Consider the following 22,208-nt stretch of genomic DNA (forward strand, 5'->3'; position numbering starts at 1 on the left):
CCACAGATGCCCCACAGCCCCCACCCCCCCGTGCCAAGAGAGAGGAGTCAGAGCACAGAACAGCGACTCCAATGAGGGGGAAGACACCCGAGCATGGGAGACCTGGGGGGTGCCTAGGGAGGTAGAGACCCAGTGAGAGAGACTGGGGAGGTGGGTGAGACCCTGAAGGGGCCCCCAGATGGTGCCACCCTTGCTTGGTCTGCCGGGATCCACCTCGCCAAGCCTGTCCACCTCTGTGGCCACTCCCCAGGGACCAGAACAAGTACAAGGAGGCCACAGACCTTCTCCACGACGCCCTGCAAATCCGGGAGCAGACCCTGGGCCCTGAGCACCCCGCGGTGAGTGGGGGGCATGGTGAGGGGGGAAGGGCTTTGGGTCAGTACCTTCCCATCTCTGACCTGTGACCTTCCCCCGCAGGTGGCTGCCACCCTCAACAACTTGGCGGTCCTCTACGGGAAGCGCGGGCGCTACCGGGAGGCAGAGCCTCTGTGCCAGCGTGCCCTGGAGATCCGGGAGAAGGTGCCGCCCCTGCCCAGCCCTCGCCAAGCCCTATGTCCCGGGGGCTGACCCCTGAGGCCATGTGATCCTCCCCATTTGATTCTGTAATGTTATTTATTCTCTGGCCCTCACACTGGGAGCCAGATCCTTTGGTGTCCCTATTTATTCCCATGACCTCTGACCTTTTGCACCCCTCACATTTGATAGTGTGAGCCCCCAATTTGAGCTTACATCACCCAGATTCCATGACATACCACCCTTGATGTGTGAACTCCCAGTTTGATCCTCTGACTCCTGGCCCTGTAACCCCTTTAGAACTCACCTCATGCCCCCCACCTGGCTCTGACCTTCCAACTCCTGTGACTGATATAACCCCCAACCTTGATCTACCCCAGTTTGACCCTGTGCCCCATGTCTCTGAACCAGCATGACCTCTGACCTCAGCAGTCCCCCAATTTGATCCTATCATCCTTGGGACCCCCATTATGACTTCTGACATCCTGTGGGCCACCCATCTCCTCTGATCCCCATGACCTGTGATCCTGACCCCCAGGTCCTGGGCGCCGACCACCCAGACGTGGCCAAGCAGCTCAACAACCTGGCGCTGCTTTGCCAGAACCAGGGCAAGTTTGAGGAGGTGGAGCAGCACTACGCCCGGGCCCTGAACATCTATGAGGCCCTGGGTGGGCCCCACGACCTCAACGTGGCCAAGACCAAGAACAACCTGGTGAGGGCCCACCCACCCATCCAACACCCCCCCAGTGTCTCCACCCGCTCACCCTTGCCAGAAACATCCCCTAGGGCCTGTGTGTGGCAGACTTGGACTGGGGGCTAGGACGGGCCTGACCCGAGCGGGTGGGGGATGAGAACTGTGAGGGTGGGATACTGCAGAGGCCAGAAGCCCCCGTGTCTGCTGGGCTCTCGGAGAAGGTGTCCCATAAGATGAGGCTTCGGAGCTGGGCCCAACCGGTGAGGGGTCCGCTCAGCACAGAACAGCTTGTAGAATGTTCTACATGGAAGCGTGAGAAAACACGTAAGTTCTGGGCCACCAGAGAGAGGTTCCAGTGAAAGAGGAAGCTTGAGACATTGGCCGAGACCAGCTGATAGCATCAAATATTTATTGAGCTCGCACCACGCGCTAGGTCCCTTTTTAGCATGTCCCCTGGAGCATCCCATGTATTTCTTACAACCCATCCTATGAGGTAGGAGCTACTGTCACCCCCATTTTGCAGAGGAGGAGACTGAGGCACAGAGAGGTTGAGCCAGTGGCTTAAGGTAGAGCAGGATACAGGCTCAGAGACGGGAAGTTACCTGGCCCAGGTCACCTAGCAAGAAAGTGGTAGGGCCAGGATTCAAACCTACTCAGCCAAAGGGGTGTGAGGGGAGCCTGGGCTGCCTCCCAAGGGCACTGGGGAGCCAGGGCAGGGTGTTGAGCAGGGGAAGGACACAGTCAGGTCTGTATTTGGGAAAGATGTGCCTGGATTCCACGTGGGGGGCTGGAGGGTGTCTTGGAAATTTCTAGATTTGAGCCCAGATCACCCTCCCCCTGCCCTCCCTCCAGGCCTCAGCCTACCTGAAACAGAATAAGTACCAACAAGCAGAAGAACTGTACAAAGAAATCCTCAGCCGGGAGGACCTGCCTGCCCCTCTCGGTGAGCCCCCTGCCCCTCCCCACTCCCAGGAAGCTTCTCAAGCCCCCTCCCCACCTTCATGTCCCCTATCTGTTCCCCAGGAGCCCCCAACACATGCAGAGCTGGAGATGTGGACCAACAGGTGAGGCCGGGCTTTGCTTTGACTCTGTGGTGGAGATGGGATTGGATGGGGGACTGACTGGTATCCCGGCACCCCCCAGGCCCTTCGTCGGAGCAGCTCATTCTCCAAACTCCGGGAGTCCATCCGGCAGGGAAGCAAGAAGCTGGTCTCCCGGCTCCGAGGCGAGGGGATGGCAGGAGCAGCCGGGTGAGTGTTGGATCTGGTCAGCAAAGAGCCCTGACGTCTGCAGAAGCTGCTGCAGCCCCTCCCCCAGCTCAAGAACCTTCCATGGCTCCCATCTCCCACTGTGGCACATATAGATCAAAGCTGGTGTGGAACAGTCTTGGAATTTACTCCTTGCCCACCTGCCCCCTCTCTGCAGGATGAAGAGAGCCATGTCACTCAACATGCTGAATGTGGATGGCCCGAGGGCTGCAGGGACTCAGGTGCGGGTGACAGGGACACCTGGGTCAGGATGGAGGGGGTGGTGGCCATGCTGGTGGGCTGAGATGAGGGAAGGGTTGGGGCAGCCAGGCTAACCTTGGAGCTCAGGGGTGGGAGGCTGATGGTGGAATGGCCAAAGACTGGAGAATGGACAGGTTATACGTAGGGTAGAGGCAGGGGGATGGACAGGTTGGAGTGAGGCTACGTATGGGGACAGGGGAATGAGCAATATGGCCATGTGCTGGCAGTGGGGTGGCCTAGAGGACAGGAGAGTGGATGTGACAGCAGGGGCGTAACCATGGGAACAGAATGGACACAGGGTGGACACAGGGACAGGGGTGAACATGGGGGCAAGGTGTGGCCATGGACGTAGAGGCACAGCCATAGTGGCAGTGGTACAGAAGTGTGTCCTGCCCTCACCCCTCAACCAGCCCTGTGCCCTGTCCCCAGTCCTCCAACCGGCACCTGGGTGAGGCCCCGTGGACCCTCAGTGCCAGCAGCCAGGACCTGAGCCCCCGCTAAGACGATGGGACCACGTTGGCCGCAGTGTCTCAGGAAAAGTGGGGAGGGGGTGGCGGGGAGACCCCCTCCTCATCTCCTCGCTTACTCCTGCCTCTCGGGGCACCCGGGGCATTGGGCTTGCCCACCACCCTCCTCTCCTGCATTAAAAGCTGTCAATTTGTCAACGAAGAACATGCATCTGAAGTTTCCTGCAGGGTCATTTAAGCTCCTCCCCTGAGGTGCCCTGCCAGCCGCTGGGACCCGAGGAAACTCAAGAGGTCACACAGCCCTCCGGCCCCGCACGCTCACAGCTGCTGCGCGATCTGCTCGATCCTGCGCAGCGTCTCCTCCGACTGCAGCTGCTCCAGGCTGAGCAGGGACAGGCCCAGCTGATCCTCCTGGATGGGACAGAACCTGGGGTGTCAGCCTGGGGGGTGGGGTACAGCTGCTGCCCTCTCCCTAACTGCCCTAACAGGGACACGGGCGGTCCAAGACTCGAGGCCCAGCAGTTACAGGAGGTGGCTTGCATGGGGGGCATGGGGCAGAATGTCTGCAACAGGAACCATCCCGTGGAACCCAGTCTATGTCCCTGTAAACAGAAGGCAGCCCCTGGGGAGGGGGCCAGCATCCAGAGGACGGGCATCCAAGCTACAGAGAAGGATCCACTTCTGGGGGCCAGCACAGCACCCCTCCTGCAGAAGGTACACCAACTCCTCATCGCAAATCCTCTCCTCCTGCCTCTTCTTTGGGGCTCCCCACACACCTGCACGCCTACTGCAGCACTCATGTGTCTTTGGCCCTCAAATCTCCCCCTGGTTCTCAGGCCTTACACACAGGTGCACACAGCCTGTCTTTGTGGGAGGCAGGAGGGCAGGCTGTAGGGCTGTGGGGAGAAATTCAAGGGGGCTGCCTGGAGGAGGGAGCAAGTGTGGGGCTGCCTCAGCTCACCCGGTGGAATGGCTGCGCCATCTGCCTCAGGAAGTACTTGGCCACCTGGACGCCCTCATCCACGGTCAGGTTGAGGTTGGCGTCTGTGAGGTGCTCCTGGATCCAGCGGGGCAGCTTCCCCCGCTTGTCCGCCCGGGCAAAGCGCTGTGCACAGGAGGGCGGAGATAGGGGGCGTCAGGGGCAGCCTAGGCCCGCCTCGGCCCCCGTCCCACCTGCCCCATCTGTAAAGCGACTGGGGGAACAGCCTAGTGCTCAGGAGCTGGGTGGGGCGGAGCACCTTGTCGGCAAAGATCATGAGGCCGTAGTCGGTCTTGCCCCTGATGGCCCGGCCCACACACTGGGCCGCGTGCCGCATGGCATCGAAGGTCAGGAAGTCGTTCTCTCGGATCTGGAACTGGTCCCGCAGGTACTCTAGCCGCGCCTGCCGGCGGGGAAGCAGGAGATGGGGATGCCATCTCTCCTCTCCCCATTGCTGCCCCTTCCGCAACTGTACCAGTCCCAAGAGGAGAGCCCTGAGAGAGAACCCTGGGCCCCGGGCGCTGCTCACCTTGAGGATGCGGCTCTGGGTATAGACGTAGGGGACCCCGAACATGATGACGGCCCGCCCATAGTGGTGCACTAGTGGTTAAGGGGAGAGCGAGGGAGGGTTACAAGCGTAGATGGCTGGAGGGGCGACGTCGTGGGCCCCCGGAGCTGATGAGGGGCAGCCAAGTGTGAGAAGACAGTGGGGGTGCCCTAAGGGCCCCCAAGTTCCCGGGGGGGGGGCAGAGGAGGGCCCTGCTCATGCCCAGGTCATAGGTGGGTGGCTCCCTGGGGGAGCAGAGACGGCACAGCCGCAGGAGTTCCAGAAAGCTCCATGCAGGTGGCCGGGGTGGGGAGAGTCTGGCTCACTCACCGAAGTCGATCCCCTCAGACACTTTGCCCCGGGCCACCGAGAGCAGGATGGCCCCACGGCCGTTCTCGCAGGCCTGGGGAGGGGACATGTGTCACTCCTCAGAGCTGCCTCCTTCGGCCTCGCCCCGCACCAGTCTTCTGGCATCCCTCCCCTCCCCTACCCGTGCCCACCTCCTGGTACTTCTCCAGGGCAACACTGGTCTCTGCCCCATCTTGGGTCTCAATAAAGAGCAGCTTGTTCCTCTGGATGTTCTCTAGGATGCCCTGGGAAAGATTCGGGAGGAAAGGGTTTGGGGTTGGCACAAGGCAGCTTGATGGCATGGCCTTCCTGGTTAAACCCAATTCTGCCACAAACTCCCTAGCAACAGGCCATTTTCTGTCTGGGCTTCAACTTGCCCATGTGAGCCATGGGGAGGGAGTAGTGGACCTGTCCAACCTCACTTTTTTGGGGAAGCTTTATGATCCAGATGGGGAACCAATCACCGTGCCCCATCTTCTGGGCAAATGGGGTAGGCATGTCGCCCAAGACGGCCAATCAGGGCATTCCATCTCCCAGCCAGCAATTGGTAAAGAGCCTGACTGTAAGCCAGGCAGAGCCAATCAGAGGCTGCCCTGAGATTTCATATGTGACACTGCAGGGCCTACTACAATGCTGCAGTAATCAAGACAGTGTGGTACTAATGCAAGGAAAGACACACAGACGGTGAAGCAGAACAGAGGGTCCAGAAACATGCACACGTGCGCGGATGGTCACTGTGCAGTGCAGTAGGGAAAGCTCAGTAAATGGTGCTGGAGCAACTGGATGTCCACGTGGGAAAAATGAATCACGATCCCTCCCTCACACCATACCCAAAGATGAATTTGAGGTACCTGAGAAACCTAAACGGGAAAGCTAAAACTACAAAGCTTTTAAACCAAAATGCAGGAGACTGTCTTCAGGACCGTGAGGTAGGTGAAGATTTCTTAAAGAGGATACAAAAGGCACTCAGGAGATGGGGCTCACGGGGCTGGCGGCCGTATTTCCCACTGTGTGGAAACAGCCTGAGGACAAGGCCAATGTCTAGGTCATGGGAGGATGAAGTTCCAGCCCCTGCCCCCCGCATTACCTCATGCTCTCACCTCACCCCAAGTGTTTGCTTTGACCTACCCGAGAGCTGGGGCCGTGGTAAGCTCAGAAGCAGAGAGGACAGAGCAGCCAGTCCCTGCCCACATCCTCCTGGTGGTCCAGTGCTAGCTGTGGTGAGCCATTTCTAGAACGTCCCCTGACCCTGCCCAGAAGGGGCTCTCGCAGACTCTCCAGAGTCTCTATCCAGCCTGACTTCTCTGGAATCTTCCTCAAACAGCACAGCACCCAGCTAGTCTGCTACCCAGTTTCTCCACACCCAACCGTATCTGCTAGAGGGGTAGTTACAGGGGTAACCCCATAAAAAGATGAGAGGGGACAAGGAATCCAGAAAGTGGGGGTGTGGTCGCCTCTCCTGAGGGGTATGCCTTGGAGGGAGGGGCCCACAGAGGCTGCCAATGTCTTCTGAGCCTGACTGGGGGCACGGGCCACAGTGTAGCCACTTATTCCTTAAACTGTTTGTGTCTTATACGCTGTTCTGTCCTGTGAGACACCCCTATTTACAACAGAAAAGGAATGAAATGATGCCACCACACAGAGGAGCAGAGCCCAGAGCTGAGGAGATGGGGGCTTCTGGGGAGTGGGTGGTGGGGTGGGGGGACGCACCTGCTCGTACCAGGAGGCCACGGTGCTCTCCATGTACTGGTAGCTGGTGAAGAAGGCCACAATGCCATCCGGGACCACGGCGGACATCTCCAGCAGGAGGTTTCCGTAGTTCCGGATCACCGCTGTGAGGGGTCAGAGGTTGGACCCTGTCCTGGCCCCAACTCCTGGTTGGAGCACTCCAGTCTAATGCCCTGTCTGGAACTCGGGGCTCCCAAAACCCCTGCTGAGTCCACCTGTAAGGCTGTTCACAAGTATCTCCTTCCAGGCACGTGGGAGGGCCCTCCCCGCCACCTGCAGTGCTGTGTGACTTGCCACGGCCAACGGAACAAGCGCAGAAGTGGCCACATGTTACTTCCGGGTGGGTGTCTTTATGAGCCATGCACCTTGACCATGTCACCACGACCCCACCCATCACGTCACACTGCCTCAGTGTTATGGATTGAAATACGTCCCCCAAACATATGTGTTGTAAATTCCAACCTCTACGCCTGTAGTTATAATCCCATTTGGGAATGGGTTTTCTTTGTTATGCTGATAAGGCAGAATTAGTGTAGGCTGCGTCTTGAGTTAATCTCTTCTGAGATATGAAAGAGATTAAATAAGCAAAGGAGTAGTGGAGATGGGGGAAGATAGATGACAAGCTACACGGAGATCACCAATGAACCAGGAAACAGAAGCTGAAGAGACAAAGACCTTCCCCCAGAGCCGACAGAGAGAGAAAGCCTTCCCCTAAAGCTGGCGCCCTGAATTTGGACTTCTAGCCTCCTAAACTGTGAGAAAATAAATTTCTGTTTGTTAAAGCCACCCACTTGTGGTATTTCTGTTATAGCAGCACTAGATCACTAAGACACTCGGTGACGTGCCCCATGGTGGGAGATCCCCAGGTGAGGAAAAGTGAGGCAGTCTGCTCACCAACCATGCTGGACGTGTACCACGGGCAAGAAACGAACCTCTGTGTGTTATGCCACTGAGACTGGGTGGTGTTTTTACTGCAGCCTGACCTGGCCCATACTGACTGATACTCTCCCCTCTGGGAACCCATATAAACCACCCCCACAGGCAGTGTACCGATATCTTCCCGGGTCTCAAATTTGGAGCTGATGGCCACCTGGTCATTGCCACGGCCGATGATCTGGAATGAGCAAAAGAGACAAATCGTAAGTAAGCAAAACAGCGGCACCTGAGCCAGCGCGTGAGAGCCAGTCACCTGCCTGTGCCATTCACGCTTTACGTGGATACAAGCGCACTGAAGGAGCCCTCAGCTACCCTGTTATCGGCAATGTCCAGAGGAATGAACAGAGAAGGTGAGTCGCCTGCCCGAGGTCACACAGCATAAACAGCAGAGATGGAATTGAACTCGGGTCTGTCCCTGCCCCCAACCAGCAGGCTACACTCTAGCCGACCCCAGGCTCCAGGCCAGTGGGTTCCAGAAGACTCCTTCTCACCACAACAGCCTCTGTGCACCACCACAGGCAACTGTCACAGGACCATGATGCAATGCGTGATTATCACCAATCCCCAAACCCTTAAGCCACCACCCGTCTGTCAGTTTGTCATACTGTGGCAGCCTGCGTGTTGTTACGATGCTGGAAGCTGTGCCACCAGTATTTCAAATACCAGCAGAGTCACCCATGGTGGACAGGTATGAGTAGAGCTTCCAGATTAAGACAGACTAGGAAGAAAGGCCTGGTGATCTACTTCTCAAAATTAGCCAATGAAAACCCTATGGATCACAACAGAATACTGTTCAATGTAGTGCTGGATGTCATCAGGAAAAGATCCATTGCTAGAAAAGAACATCATGTTTGGTAAAGTAGAAGGTCGGTGAAAACGAGGGAAACCCTCCTTGAGATGTACTGCCACATGGCCGCCCAGTGGGCTCAAACATGCCAACGACTGTAAAGATGGCATAGGACTGGGCAGCACTTCATTCTGTCGTACACGGGGTGCCCCTGAGCCAGAGCTGACTCGACAGCAACTAACAACAAGCTTTTTAAGGGCAATTCCAAAAGCCAAAAAGCTCTAAAAACTCCAAATGCTGTTTTTAAGTTTGGTGCAAACTCGTTTAGTAGCATAAAAGCCTGCCCTGCCCTGCCCTGCCGTGAGTCTACCTGGAGTCTTCACTTACCCTCGCTCAGCGTGACTCTTCAAAATGCTTTGCAGCTGAGACGTGAGTTTGACTGGAGGGAGTGGCCCAGACCCACTGGGGGTTATGTGACACACGACCTTCACCTTGCTTTTCAAGTACGGGAAATTCTCAATTCAAAATATACCTGGCCCAACGGCTTTGGACAAGGGATTGAGGGCCTGGTTATGATGCCCATTGTACAGAGGAGGAGACCGAGGCAGAGAAGAAGCGTCTCTTATCGAGGTCACAGCCAGACGATGAAATAGGCAAAGCCAAGTTAACCAGGACATTGACACTAAGTCCCTACCTTATGCCAGGCCCCGGGCTACACAGAGGTTTCAAACCTAAATTTTTCCTAAGGGTCCTGGAAGATCGGGAAGATTCCCATTTTATAGATGAGAAAACTGAGGCTTGGGGAGTCATGCTCACAGAGAGAAGCAGAATCAAGCCCAGGTCTGTCTGAATTGCAAATCCATGGCCTCACCAGTGGAGGAGGTGGCGGGAGGAAAAGTGGCCCCTGGCTCCCCTCTCCCTCCCTCCGCCCCTCCCCCACTCACCATGGGGCAGAGGCAGACCCTGGCCAGAGTCATGGTGAAGGTTGCCATGGTGATGGGGTGGAAGTCCAGAATCTTGGGGTAGATGTCCAGCGGGGACAGCGTCTGGGGTGGGGCACAGTGGGAGGGGTCTCAGCAGGACTGGTGGGGACATGGCACAGCCGGGTAGAGGGCTGGAAGTGGGAAGGAGGGGGCCTCACCCCGGATGTGATGATAACAGACTGGAAGCGCTCAAATACGGGCTTGATGGCCAGCGAGGCGTCCATGCAGCTGCGGGGAACAGCCACGGGCAGGCAGTGAGGGCCGGGCGGGCAGGCCGGAGCCCTGTGGGCATTCCCAAGCCCCACTCACCGGGGTCAGCTCTCACCTGAAGTGCAGGACGGGGTTGGCAATGGTCGGGGTCCTGTCGTCAAAGGGTTCAATGATGATGGTGAAACCTAGGGGGCAGGGAGAGGCCGTGAGACATCTATGCTCCAGGTGTAACTGCACCCCGCGTGTCCAGCCCCCACCATGTGTCCAGCCCCCACCATATGTCCACCCACCGCCCATCCCCGTTAGTCAATGGGACCAGGCACCAGCCACTCGAGCCAGAAATCCAGGCATCTGACTCCAGACACTCCCCAACCTGGCTGCCTCTCCCGAGGGCTGACATCTGGCTGATGCTCATGGGGGGTCCCCAGGCAGAAAGCACGCAGGTTCATTCCGCAGATGCCCCCAGGGCTGCAAGGGGCCAAAGCCTTCTGCCGTGACCTTTCTACCAGCAAGCCAGCTGGCAGCTCCAAAATGTACCTGCAATGTGACCACCCCTCCCCACCTCCACGGCCCCCACCCCAGTGTACCCACCATCCCCTCCCACCCCTGCTCCCCAACATCTGCTTCCCAGATGGTGGCCCAAGGGGTCCTGTAAGTCCTGAGTCAGGCCACATGCCTGCCTGCTCAGCACCCTCCCGCGGCCCCCACACTCCTCTGTGGTCTGGAAATGCCTGTAAGACCTGGCTATGCCGACCCCATTTCCCCCTTGCTCACTGCTTTCTGCCTGACCTTCAAAACCTGCGGGGCCCACTCCCACCCCAGGGCCTTTGCACTTGCTGGTCTCAATGCCAGGAAAGCTTCCCAAGGCGGATCTGTGTGGCCACTTGGGACATGGCTCAAATGTCACCTCCTCAAAGGCCTCCCCAAGCCACCCCGTCTGTTGCAGGTGCCCATGTCAGGGATGCTTAGTCATGACATTTGTTTTTCACTTGCTGACACCATCTGCCCTAGTTACTAGTTTGCGACTTTGCTGCTTATCTTTTCTTCTGGAATCTAAGTCCCAGGCAGACAGGAATAGGGTCTTTCTTAACTTCTGCTGCTTTCCCAGTGCTGGGCCTGGCCCATTTGTTGAACCAATAAATGAACGAATGAATCCCCATATTCACTTCACTTAGTTAAAAGAAAAAAAAAAAAAAAATCATCAAGTTCTCTGTGCCCAGCCCTGTGCTGAGAGAAGCTGAGGACACAGTGGTGACCAAGATAGCCCCAGCCCTGCTGCCCTCCCGGCTAACAGTCCAGTGGTGGAGACAGCCTTGTCCCCAAACAGTGACGACACAGAGTGGGTGGGGCTGGGCTGGGGAGCCCAGAAGAGCGGGCCTGGAACCAGGGAGGGCTTCCTGGAGGAGGTGACATTGCAACTGAACTGAGAACTGAAAGGTGTAGGGAGGCAGCCGGAGGTAAGGAAGACCGGGAAGAATGTTCCAGTTAAAAGAATGCGAGGTTATTTGTGGAGATAAAATGGGAAGAGAGGAGAGAGACAAAGCCAGAGAGGGATGATGGGGCAGGACAGACAGATGGACACAGAAGGCCCAGCAGGACCTGCTGCTGATAGGCCCTGGGGAGTGGAGGACAGAGTCTCCATCCTCCCGCTAAGGCCACCCAGCCATGGGACATCACGCAGGCCTGACCTGGTTCCCTGGATAGAACGGTAATCCTGGGGGATCAGCCTGCACCCTCGGCCAGCTTAAAGCTGAGGAAGGGTGGGAATGCTGGCCGGTGAAGCCCCTGGATAACATCCCTGGACACCTGAGCATCATCCTCACCGTCCCCTCCACAACCGACACCCAGGCACACTACCCCAGCCTCTCGCCCCCCAATCACTCTCCATACTAGCCCCTTCTGCCCCCACGGCCTGCCCTGGCCCAGGCCCCTCCTCTCCTGCTTAGGTCCTGGCCAAAAGAGTCTTTCTATGGCACAAACCTGACCCTGACCCACCCTTGGTCAGAACCTGCCAAGGCTCCCCAGGGCCCTTGAGAGCAGAACAACCAACTCCTTACCATGTGGTTATGGATTCAATTGTGTCCCCTGGGCCCAAAAGGTATGTTGAAGTCCTAACCCCTGATATATGTGAACGTGACCTTGTTTGGAAATAGGGTCCTTGCAGATGTAATCAAATTAAGATGAGGTCATATCGCCGGATGAGACTGGAGGACTCCCCAAGACTATCACCCTGAGATACTCTTTAAACCCTGAACTGAAACTAACCCCTGAGGTCACCTGGTAGCTAAACAACAGATTGGCTCACAAAATAAAGAATATCACCTGTTAGTATCGTGCTTCTTTAAAAATCATCTATATGAGACCAAACAGTTCACAATTACTTTAAAACAAAGATGAGAAGTTAAGGGAACAGGGAAACTAGATTAATGGAAATGGAACAACCAGAATGGAAATAATGAGAAATGTTCACGCATTGTGAAGAATGTGACCAATGCCCCTGAACGACTGCGTAGAAATTGTTGAATGGGAAACTAAACTGCTGTGTAAATCTTCACCAAAAACACAAAACCATTTTAAAAAAAGATGAGGTCATACTGGATTAAAACCAACCAGTTGCCATAGACGTGATTCTGACTCACGGTAATGCAATGTGTGTCAGAGTAGAACTGCTCCATAGGGTTTCAATGGCTGATTTTTTGAAAGTAGACTGTCAGGCCTTTCTTCCGAGGCACCATGGGGTGGACTCAAACTTCCAACCTTTTGGTTAGCAGCTGAGCACATTAACCATCTGTATCCCCCAGGGACTCTCATACTGGATTATGGTGGCCCTGAATCCAATGGCTGGTGTCTTTATAAAGAGAGAGAGATACGGAGACACACAGATGCACACAGAGGGAAGACAAAGGCAGAGACTGGAGTGATGCAGCTACAAGCCAAGGAATGCCAAGGATTGCCGGCAACCACCAGAAACTAAGAAGAGGTTGAAGGAACCTCCCTTAGAGGCTTCGGAGGGAGCATGGCCCTACTGCCACCTTGATTTCAGACTTCCAGCTTCCAGAAGTCTGTGAGAGAATTAATTTCTGTTGTTGTAAGCCACCCAGTTTGTGGAGGCAGCCACGGGACACTAATACACAAGCCGGCAGTGTGAGCTGACCCCACAGAACTTCTCCAGCCTCATCTCACACCTCGGCCCCATTCTTCTCCACTCCACAGCCAGAGGGAGCCTTGGAAAATACAAAGCAGAGCATGAAGCTCGCTCACTCAAGAACTGTCTATGGCTCCCCACTGCCCTCCAAATAGAGCCCAAACTCCAAGCTCAGCCTTACAAGGCCCTGCAGGGGCAAGCCTCTGCTGACGACCCTCTAGACTCTGTGGGAACTTCACTTCCAGCTGCCAGAAGGCCCAGCAGAGGCAGGGGTCGAGAGGGGAGCTTACCCTTAGCATAGGTGCTGACGAGGGTGGCGAAGTTAGCAAGGAGAGTGAGGGGGGAGAAGTCGGCCAGGTCAGCGATCTCCAAGGTGTGCAGGAGGGATCGGAGGCGTTCAGCGCAGAACCTGGTGGGGAGGCAAGATGGGGTTGGGTGGGGGGCGGTGGAGGGAAGGTGTGAACAGGACCAGCAGCCCCCTCCTCCACTCTCAGCATGCGTGGGCATGTGTCTATCTCCCCAGGTAACTGGGTGCTCCGTGAGGGCAGGAACTGATCTGTTCCAGTCACATCTGTCCCCACATTGTAGAAGTATGCCTCACACAGAACAACAATCCCCCTCCCCCCAGGGCCACCTGGTCATGCAATCTCATAGCCACATTCCCAGTCAAAAGCACCACACACGTGAGGTTTCACAGAGACCCACAACCACTCCTAGAATCCCAGTCACAACATCTACCCTGGGGGATGCGTACACTGTCAGGGTCTCGGAGGTTCACAAGGGAACAAAGCCACGCAACTGCGCAGCATGCAGAGGAACTGTGGCGGCCAGCACACAAGGCCACACGGCCACAAACACCACAGTCGGGCCTGAGGCCCTCACACCTCGGGGGCAGGTCACTGAGCAGGGGGACCTGACTGTGGAGCTGAGCGGATAGTCAGTGTTTAAAGCCTGCCCTCTACACTTCATTTCTTCGAGCCTGTCTTCTGTTTTCCCTACCCCACAGGCAGGGCCAGGAACCCCCTCTGGGTTCCTCCAGGTCCCCTGGGCTCTCCTGTCCCAGCTCTGTCCACTCTGGGTTGTCACTGTTGGGGGATGAGTCTGTCTCCTGCACGGGCAGGGCCAGGGCTGTCATGGTCATGACTGTATCCCCAGCACTGCCCTTAACTGGGCTAGACATCAAGTAGGTGCTCAAGGGCTGTGTATTCATGAATAACTGAGAGAAAGAAAGGATGGACGCCCTCGGTCTGCTGGCTGCTCACCCCTTTGTTGCCCCTCACAGGCCCCCTCCTCCAGAAAGCCTGCCCTGACCCCCATCTCATAATGATTTCATGTCTCTTCCCTCTATTGATACTCATGAGTTTGTTGGGGGTGAGACTAACTCTCTCATACCCACTGCACCCCCTCCTCTAGGAAGCCCTCCCTGACCTTCAGGCTAGGTCAGGCGCCCCCGTCTTGGTTCCCCCATGCCAGCCATGCCCACACTGAGTCTTCCCTATTTGGGGACAGCTCTGTCTCCCCTGTTGGACTGGGAGACTCAAGAGGGTAGGGCAGGGGCTGTCTCGGTCACTGCTGGGTCCCCAGCACAGAGGTGTTCAGGGAGCGTGTGTGGAATGACTGAGAGCATCTCTTTGCCCTCATGAGTCCCCGAGCCACTGGAGACCCAGGTGAACTCACACCGAAGGCTCTTCACCCCATCGGGGCAGAGCAGCCAGGGGCTTCGAGTCACAACCACCCTGCTCAGTGCTGTGTGGCCCCAGCTAGTGACTTCCCCTCTCTGGCCTCAGCTTCCTCATCTGCAGCATGGGGCCACCGTACTGAGGAGTCAGTGAGGCACAAAACGGAAAGTGCTGGGCCCAGTGACCGGCTCATCACTAGTGCTCAAGACAGGGTAGTCTGTCTTGTTGCTCCCTCATTTTACCACAGAACTCATTAAGAAAAGATGATGACCCCAACCCAACCCATTTTATGGAGGTAAAAACTGAGGTTCAGAGAAGAACAGTGGCTTATCCAAAACAGCAAAGGAAAAGTATAGGCACCCCCTAATCCATTCCTGGCCTGCTCTGTGCCCCGGGGGTGACTTTTACAGCCAGCGCCACAAGGATTCCCCTGCGCACAAGCTTCAAGAAAGAGGGGTTTTTGCCAATGAGAGGCCCTGGCAGGAGGAAAGAGGGGTCTGCAGCATTTCCTCCAGTTCAGGCCCTGCTGGGCCCTGGGGTTCTGCTCCCAGCTCCTGTTGGGAGCCCCTCTCCAGGGCCAGCCCTGCTGACTCTCAGGAACTCTGCTCCCTCCCCCTGCCCCTGTGGCCGGGGGTGGGGGGCAACAACTTCTGCGAGATCCCAGGGGCCTCAAAATGCCTGTGGGCTACTGTACCCTGCCTGTCCCTCTGTAAGTGTTATTGTTGGGTGCCATCAAGTTGATTCTAACTCATAGGGACCCCATGTGACAGAGCAGAACTGCCCCATTGAGTTTTCTAGGCTGTAACCTTTATGAAAGCAGATGGTCAGGTTTTTCCCTGCCGAAGAGCTGCTGAGTAGGTTCGAACTGCCAACCTTTCAGTTAGCAGGCGAACATTTAACTGTTTACACCTCCAGGGCTCCTCCTCTATAAGTCCAGAAACCAAACCAAACCCTAGTAAGACTTACATCATTCCTTCAGCATTTATCTACCGATCACCTACTGTTTGCCAGGCATTGTAATTGAACTTGCTGTTGTTAGGTGCCATTGAGTCGATTCCAACCCACAGTGACCCTACAGGACAGAGTAGAACCGCCCCATAGGGTTTCCAAGGCTGTAATCTTTATGCGAGCAGAATGCCACATCTTTCTCCCACGGAGCGGCTGGTGGGTTCCAACCGCCGACCTTTCGCTTAGCAGCTGAACGCTTTAACCACCGTGCCACCAGGGCTCCTCCTCTGTAAACAGTCTCTCCATTAAACTCCCTGCAGAGGAATTCTTGGCTAGAGCCGTGTATCGCCTGCTAAGTCCCTGCCTCACACGGAGACCCAGGACCACTTCTCACCTGCCCATGCACCCGTCCCAGGCAGACCCGCCAGGGTCCCACGTGCCTCTGTGGACACAAGGGGACCCCAGTCCAAGGACGTGAAGGACAAGTCAGCCGGCAGAGCCCCGATGCCCCGGCCACCCAGCCGCACCTGAGGGGCTTCCGCTGGATGCACACGCGCTGGGCCAGGCCGCTCAGGAAGGCGGGGGGGCTCTCCTGCACCACGTGCTGCACGCGCAGCCTCCACTTCACATACTCCAGCAGGCGCCGCAGGAAGGCCAGGAAGTGCTCGGCCGTGCGGATGGAGCCGGGCACCGCCTCTGCGGGGGAGACGACGGGGTCAGCAGCCACGGGGGTGCGGGGGGGCAGGCAGCGGGTGGACGGCAGGGCGCGGATGGGCTCACCCTGCAGCACCTCGTCGGGCAGCACGGGGTTGGCCAGGTGGGCGTCCGTCTCCCGGGCGGCACTGGCCTCGCGTAGCCCCTCCACCAGGCGCCGGTACTCCTCACGCAGGCGCTGCTCATCCGTCTCCTTGATCCTATGGGAGGCGGGGTGTGGGTAGAGGGGCAGGACGCTGGGGTGGGGGCTGGGAGAGGCCGGGCGGCAGGGACAGGACCAGGTGGTTTCCCCACCTGAGCACCATCTTCTGCAGCGTCTCCAGGTTGCCATGGCAGCGGTCGAGCATCCGGCGGGTGATGTTGACGCTCATGGAGTCGATGCAGACGTTGTCTGGGAGGCGGGGAGAGGGCAGGGCTGGTCAGGCCACGCCGGCTGGCAGCAGGCTGAGGGGTTGGGACCGCCTGCCCACCAGTGCCCCCCTCACCAATGTTGTGGGCCTCGTCGAAGACCACGACGGCCTTGCGGGCCAGCTCCTTGGACACCAGGTCAGCAATCTTGGGGTCCAGGAGATAGTGGTAGCTGTAAACCACCACATTGGCGTGCAGGATCTGGAGGTGAGGCGATGGGGTTACCCCAGCCAACCTGCCAGCGGTCACCCTGGCCCTGCCTTCCCTCCCCTCCACCACCCCACCGTGTGACTCCCTCACAAGCAGAGGCGAGGCAAGGACAGGCAGACAGACAGGGAAGTAAGAGAGAAGGAGAGAGAGAGTGAGAAGGAGGGAGGTAGACGAGCAGAGAGGAGAGGAGGCCGGCAGACACAAGCAGACAGACAGACCCGTGTACAGGCAGACAAATAGACACAGGCAGGCATGCAGACACAAGTATACAGACAGACACATTCACAGACAGACAGACAGACAAGCAGACATAGGCATGCACCAACAAGGCGACATAGGTAGACAGACACATGTGCAGACAGACAGACATAGGCAGACAGAGACAGGCAGAGATAAGAGACGGGCAGGCAGCCCTTCCCCCTCCCCCCACCCGCCCCCAGCAGCCTTCTCACCGAGTAGCGGGCGAGGAAGTAGGGGCACCAGCCCTGGCGCCGCCCCAGGGCCTTCAGGTCGTCCAGGTTGTAGATGCCAGCAGAGAGGGGCACCTGGCGCCCATGGGCGTCAAATTCCTGGGACAGGGCGAGAGGGCCCGGGGTCAGGGAGGCTGGCATCCTGGGCTGTCCTGGCCCTCACCCCGCTGCCCTGTCCCCCGGGCACCTCGTAGAAGCGGCAGTGGGGCAGGCTGGAGTCCTGTTGGTGCTGCGCCCGCACATACGAGGCCGTGAGGCTGTGGCATCTCCCATCCACGTCCTTCCCAAAGCGCAGGTGCGCCACCTGTTTAATGAACAGTTATTCAAGGACAATTACACAGAGAGGTGAGAATGTGGAAGTAACTGAAAAATTAAAACTAAAGGTTAAATTATGATGTTATTCTTACTTCAATGATACTCTAATACAACGTCCTGAAATTGATACCCCGTTAGACTTTTCAATGAGTTGCAATAAAAAAAATTAAAAGTATATGACTCGCTAAAGCAAAGATGAGAAGATAAGGGGGCAGGGAAACTAGAGCACTGGAAACGGAACAACCAGAATGCAATTAAAGAGAATGTTGACATGCTGTGAAAAATTAACTAATGTCACTGAACAATTTGTGTGGAAATTGTTAAATGGGAGCTTAACTTGCTGTGTAAACTTGCACCGAAAACACGATAAAATATTATTTAAAAAAGAAAAAAAGCACATGGCTAATAAGTTTCAGAGCCAGGAAACCAGACTTGGTGGACTCCAGGAGCTGCCGTTTCAATCTCTCCTCGGCTGGGGAGAAGGCTCCCTGAAGGAGGTGTCCCTGCCTGGGCCATGCGCGACGAGTCGGAATTTGACAAGTGAGAAAGGGATTATGTGCAAGGCCGCACGTACCTCCCCTGGTCTGGGGACCTAGGGCTCTTGGGCGGTAGGAGGAATCTTTCCTAACACCGGGGCTTATGGGCAAGGTCAGGAATGGGTGCTCACCTCGGGGTGAATACACAGGTTCTTGCGGGAACTCAGAGCCAGCCCCAAGAACGGCAGCTTCTCGCACTCCTGCTTCTCGTAGAAGTTTAGCAACTTGCGCAGCTCTTCAATCACCTGCTCCAGTGGGGAGAACGTGGCTTTATAGAAGCATGAACCTCTGCCCAGCCCCCTCCTCAACCTCCAAACACCCCCGCGAGGCTGGTGAGGGTGACCACCAGGGGGACAATGAGGCACCCAGGACGGGCAGGATGGAGCACTGGGATTACCCCCCGTGATGGTTAATTTTATGTGTCAACTTGGCTTGGCCATGGTTCCCTGTTGTTGGCAAACACCAGTCTAGCTGCTGTCATGGAATAGTTCCATGTGATTAGATCCGTGGGCCTTGGGTAGAGCAGACGACCTTCTATAATGTAATCTAATGAAACATAATGTATGTAATGTACTATAATTAAAACCAGTACCAGTTGCTATCCAGTCAGTTCTGACTCATGGCAACCCCATATGTGTCAGAGTAGAACGGGGCTCCATAGGATTTTCAATGGCTGATTTTTCAGAAGCAGATTGCCAGGTCTCTCTTCTGAGGTGCCTCTGGGTTGACTTGAAACACTAGCCTTTCAGTTAGCAGCTGAGTGGGTTAACCATTCGCACCACCCATGGACTCCTAATGTAATGTAATGACCTTCCATAATGTAATCTAATGAGATGTAATACTGTTGTTGGTAGGTGCCATTGAGTCAGTTCCCACTCACAGCAACCCTATATACAACAGAACAAAATGCTGCCCAGACCTGCACCATCCTCACAATCATTGCTATGTTTGAATCCATTGTTGCAGCCACTGTGTCAATCCATCTCATTGAGGGTCTTCCTCTTTTTCGCTGACCCTCTGCTTATCAAGCATGATGTCCTTCTCCAGGGACTGGTCCCTCCTGATAACATGTCCAAAGTAAGTGAAACAAAGTCTCGCTATCCTTGCTTCTAAGGAGCATTCTGGCTGTACTTCTTCCAAAACAGACTTGTTCATTCTTCTGGAAGTCCATGGTATAGCCAATATTCTTTGCCACCACCATAACTCAAACGCATCAATTCTTTTTAGTCTTCTTTATTCACTGTCCAGACTTCGCATGCATATGAGGCAATTGAAGATACCATGGCTTGGGTCAGGCATGCTTTAATCCTCAAAGTAACATCTTTGCTTCATAACACTTTAAAATATATGTAATGTAACTGAAACCAGTATCATTTGCTGTCCAGCTGATTCTGACTTATGGCGACCCCACATGTATCAGGGTAGAACTCTGCTCCATAGGGTTTTCAATGGCTGATTTTTCAGATGTAGATCACCAGGTCTTTCTTCTGAGGTGCCTCTGGGTGGACTTGAACCTCTAACTTTTTGGTTAGCAGCCAACCATGTTAATCATTTGCACCACCCAGGGATTTCTAATGTAATATAATGACCTTCCATAATATAATCTAATAAAATATAATCAATCAATCAATTGAGGTCATATCAGCATAAGGTGGAGCTGAAATCTAATCACCTCTGAGTTATACAAAGACCGGAATAGACACAGCAACCAGGCACACATGCATGCACACATGCACGCTTACACAGGGGAAGATAGATGGCATGTGAGAATCACCTACAAGTAAAGGAACACCAAGAATAGCTAGTAGACAACAGAACTACAGAAGAGGCTCATGGAAAGAATCAACATGGCCGAGACCCTGATTTGGACTTTTCACCTCCCGAACTGTGAGAAAATAAATGTCTGTTCTTTAAAGACACCTACTTGTGGGGTTTGTGTTACAGCAGTGCTAGGAAACTAAGACACCCCAGCTTACCTTCTCAATCTCGGGCACTGTCCTCGAGCAATAGATGAGTTTGGTCACCTCCAGCGGGTATGCCTGCCAATGACAAGCAGACTCAGCATCCACCCAGTCTCTCCCCACTACCCCCACCATTGGCTCAGAGGGTTACTTACCCTCTGGTATGCCATGATCAGAGCCAACAGCGACACTGTCTTCCCAGTGCCCGAGGGCATCTCCAGGACTCCATGACCCTATGTGTTGGGGGTGGAGGGACAGGATACAGGCTCTCAGAACTTTGGGGACACAAACTGTAGGGATGCCACCCCCCTCCCTCCAAGAAAGCTACCATCAACACAGCAGTTAATAGTTTGGAACCCAAGGCAGGGGGCAGGGGAGGTTGAATCCCACTTCTGCCACCTCTTTACTGGGTGGTTTTAGGCAAGTGCCTTCACCTCTCTGGACCTCAGTATCCTCATCTCTAAAATGGGTCTAAAAAGAAGGCCTTCCTCATAGCATGGCTGTGAGGATTAATGAGAAATTGTGAGCTGATGATTTAGCACAGTACCTAATATATAGCGAGCACACTTTTTCCTTCGACTTAGCAAACACTTCCACAGCACCTACTTGGTGCCTGGCACTGCTGTGTCTCATATCACCGACTCACAGCGACCCTACATACAACAGAACGAAAACACTGCCTGATCGTGCACCATTCTCACAATCGTTGCTATGCTTGAGTTCATAAATATTTGGTGCTATTATTAACTGGAAGCCCTGGGGGCACGGTGGTTAAGAGCTCAGGCTGCTAACCAAAAGGTCTGCAGTTATAATCCACCAGCCGCTCCTTGGAAACCCTATGGGACAGTTCTACTCTGTCTATAGGGTCGCTATGAGTTGGAATCGACGGCAACGAGTATCATTAACTATTATTATTTTAGTTGGCAAGTGGCTTTGGAGTTCTGGATTCCCAAGGACCTCAGGTTTCTAAAATCCTGGAGTCTGGGCGATCTAGACGTCCTCCAATCTGTCTCAAACCCATGCGTGTCAGCCCCACCTGTCAAGCAGGCAGCGGCCGCCGGGCCCTCTCACCTTGGCGTCCAGCGTGCGTTTGAGCTCCAGCATGTAGGAGAACTGCTCCGGGTAGATGTAGTCGTAGGGGAAGTAGACTAGCAGCCCGTCCACGTTGAGCCTAGCGGTGGGGGCTGCTAGGTCAGTGCCCTGCTCCCCAGACTCCCCTCCAGCCCCCACTCTCTCCGGTCGTTCGGCCTAGGGCAGTTACCTGCCGGTCTCCCCGAGTATACCACCAGTTCCCAAGGAGCCTCCGGGTCTCCCGGCTGACCATCCCCGTTACCACCCCGCCGATCCCCGCGGTTATCCCATCCCACCTCTTCAGCCTCCCCTCGCCCTGCTGGAGACCCCACTGGTCCCCCCATCTTTCAGGCCCCTGTGCCCACTCTGGAGCCAGGGTCCCCGGCCCCCCTCTCACTTCATGGCGCCGTCCAAGGCGTGCGGCGGCGTCGATCCGCCTCCCTCATGAATATTCAGCGAGAGGCCGGGTCCGTGGGCTGTCCGCTCCACCTTTCTCACGATTCCATTGGCTGATTCCGCCAGTGACTCTACTAGGGTGGAGCCAGTAGGATTACTGCGCGCGTGCGCAAGGCGATGAGCAGGCGGACTCCGGCGAGATAGGCGGTGCCGGAGGCGTCGCTGAGGATCACCGAGGACGAAGAACAAAACAAGGAAGGAGGAGAGCCGAGAGAATCGATCCCATTCGTCAGGATTCGTTCTTCCAGCATCTGCCAAAGTGTCAGAGTAGAGAATAGAGACTAGGAGAAAATAACAGGGAAAATGGAGACTCCTTGGTGGTCTGCATGTTAGGAATGGCTTCACTGCATCAGACAAACGTACATTTATAAAGTGCCTGCTATGTCCTAGACTCCTGTGGAATAAATAACTCCACCCATTTATTGAGCACCTACTATTTGCCAGATACTGTCGCTATGAGTCGGAATCGACTCGATGGCAATGGGTTTGTTTGTTTTTTGTTTTTTTTTTTTGTTTGGTGCAAGCGTTTAGAGGAGTCCTGGTGACGCAGTGGTTAAACGCTCAGCTGCTAACCAAAAGGTCGGTGGTTCCAACT

At 55.5% G+C, this 22,208-nt stretch overlaps 2 protein-coding genes across 3 annotated transcripts in view; one reads left to right on the forward strand and one right to left on the reverse strand.

The window, feature by feature from the left end:
* The window catches only part of KLC3 (kinesin light chain 3), a 7,258-nt gene extending 3,994 nt beyond the window's left edge, over positions 1-3,264 (forward strand). Inside the window, exons 5-12 of one of the 2 annotated variants that reach the window (XM_004381572.1) lie at positions 251-338; positions 418-519; positions 1,052-1,225; positions 2,060-2,150; positions 2,231-2,271; positions 2,351-2,457; positions 2,633-2,696; positions 3,145-3,264. In XM_004381572.1, coding sequence (XP_004381629.1) covers positions 251-338; positions 418-519; positions 1,052-1,225; positions 2,060-2,150; positions 2,231-2,271; positions 2,351-2,457; positions 2,633-2,696; positions 3,145-3,216 — 739 coding nt within the window. In that variant the 3' untranslated portion in view covers positions 3,217-3,264. The remainder of the gene's footprint in view (positions 1-250; positions 339-417; positions 520-1,051; positions 1,226-2,059; positions 2,151-2,230; positions 2,272-2,350; positions 2,458-2,632; positions 2,697-3,144) is intronic. The other variant, XM_012557118.1, reaches the window with a different exon arrangement.
* Positions 3,265-3,296: 32 nt separating this feature from the next.
* Positions 3,297-21,255, reverse strand: ERCC2 (ERCC excision repair 2, TFIIH core complex helicase subunit). Its single transcript, XM_004381574.2, has 22 exons — positions 21,158-21,255; positions 20,242-20,319; positions 20,102-20,164; positions 18,257-18,370; positions 17,462-17,578; positions 17,257-17,373; positions 16,672-16,795; positions 16,481-16,577; positions 16,253-16,386; positions 16,000-16,168; positions 13,136-13,254; positions 9,816-9,885; positions 9,649-9,718; positions 9,452-9,553; positions 7,835-7,898; positions 6,767-6,888; positions 5,209-5,301; positions 5,039-5,111; positions 4,691-4,761; positions 4,421-4,564; positions 4,144-4,287; positions 3,297-3,593 (listed from the first exon to the last, which is right to left on the reverse strand). The coding sequence occupies exons 1-22, from the start codon at positions 21,188-21,190 to the stop codon at positions 3,501-3,503; spliced, it is 2,211 nt and encodes a 736-aa protein (XP_004381631.1). The 5' UTR covers positions 21,191-21,255; the 3' UTR covers positions 3,297-3,500.
* Positions 21,256-22,208: the final 953 nt, after the last annotated feature.

Source organism: Trichechus manatus, unplaced genomic scaffold, assembly GCF_000243295.1.
Source record: "Trichechus manatus latirostris isolate Lorelei unplaced genomic scaffold, TriManLat1.0 scaffold00087, whole genome shotgun sequence".
Classification (NCBI taxonomy): domain Eukaryota; kingdom Metazoa; phylum Chordata; class Mammalia; order Sirenia; family Trichechidae; genus Trichechus; species Trichechus manatus.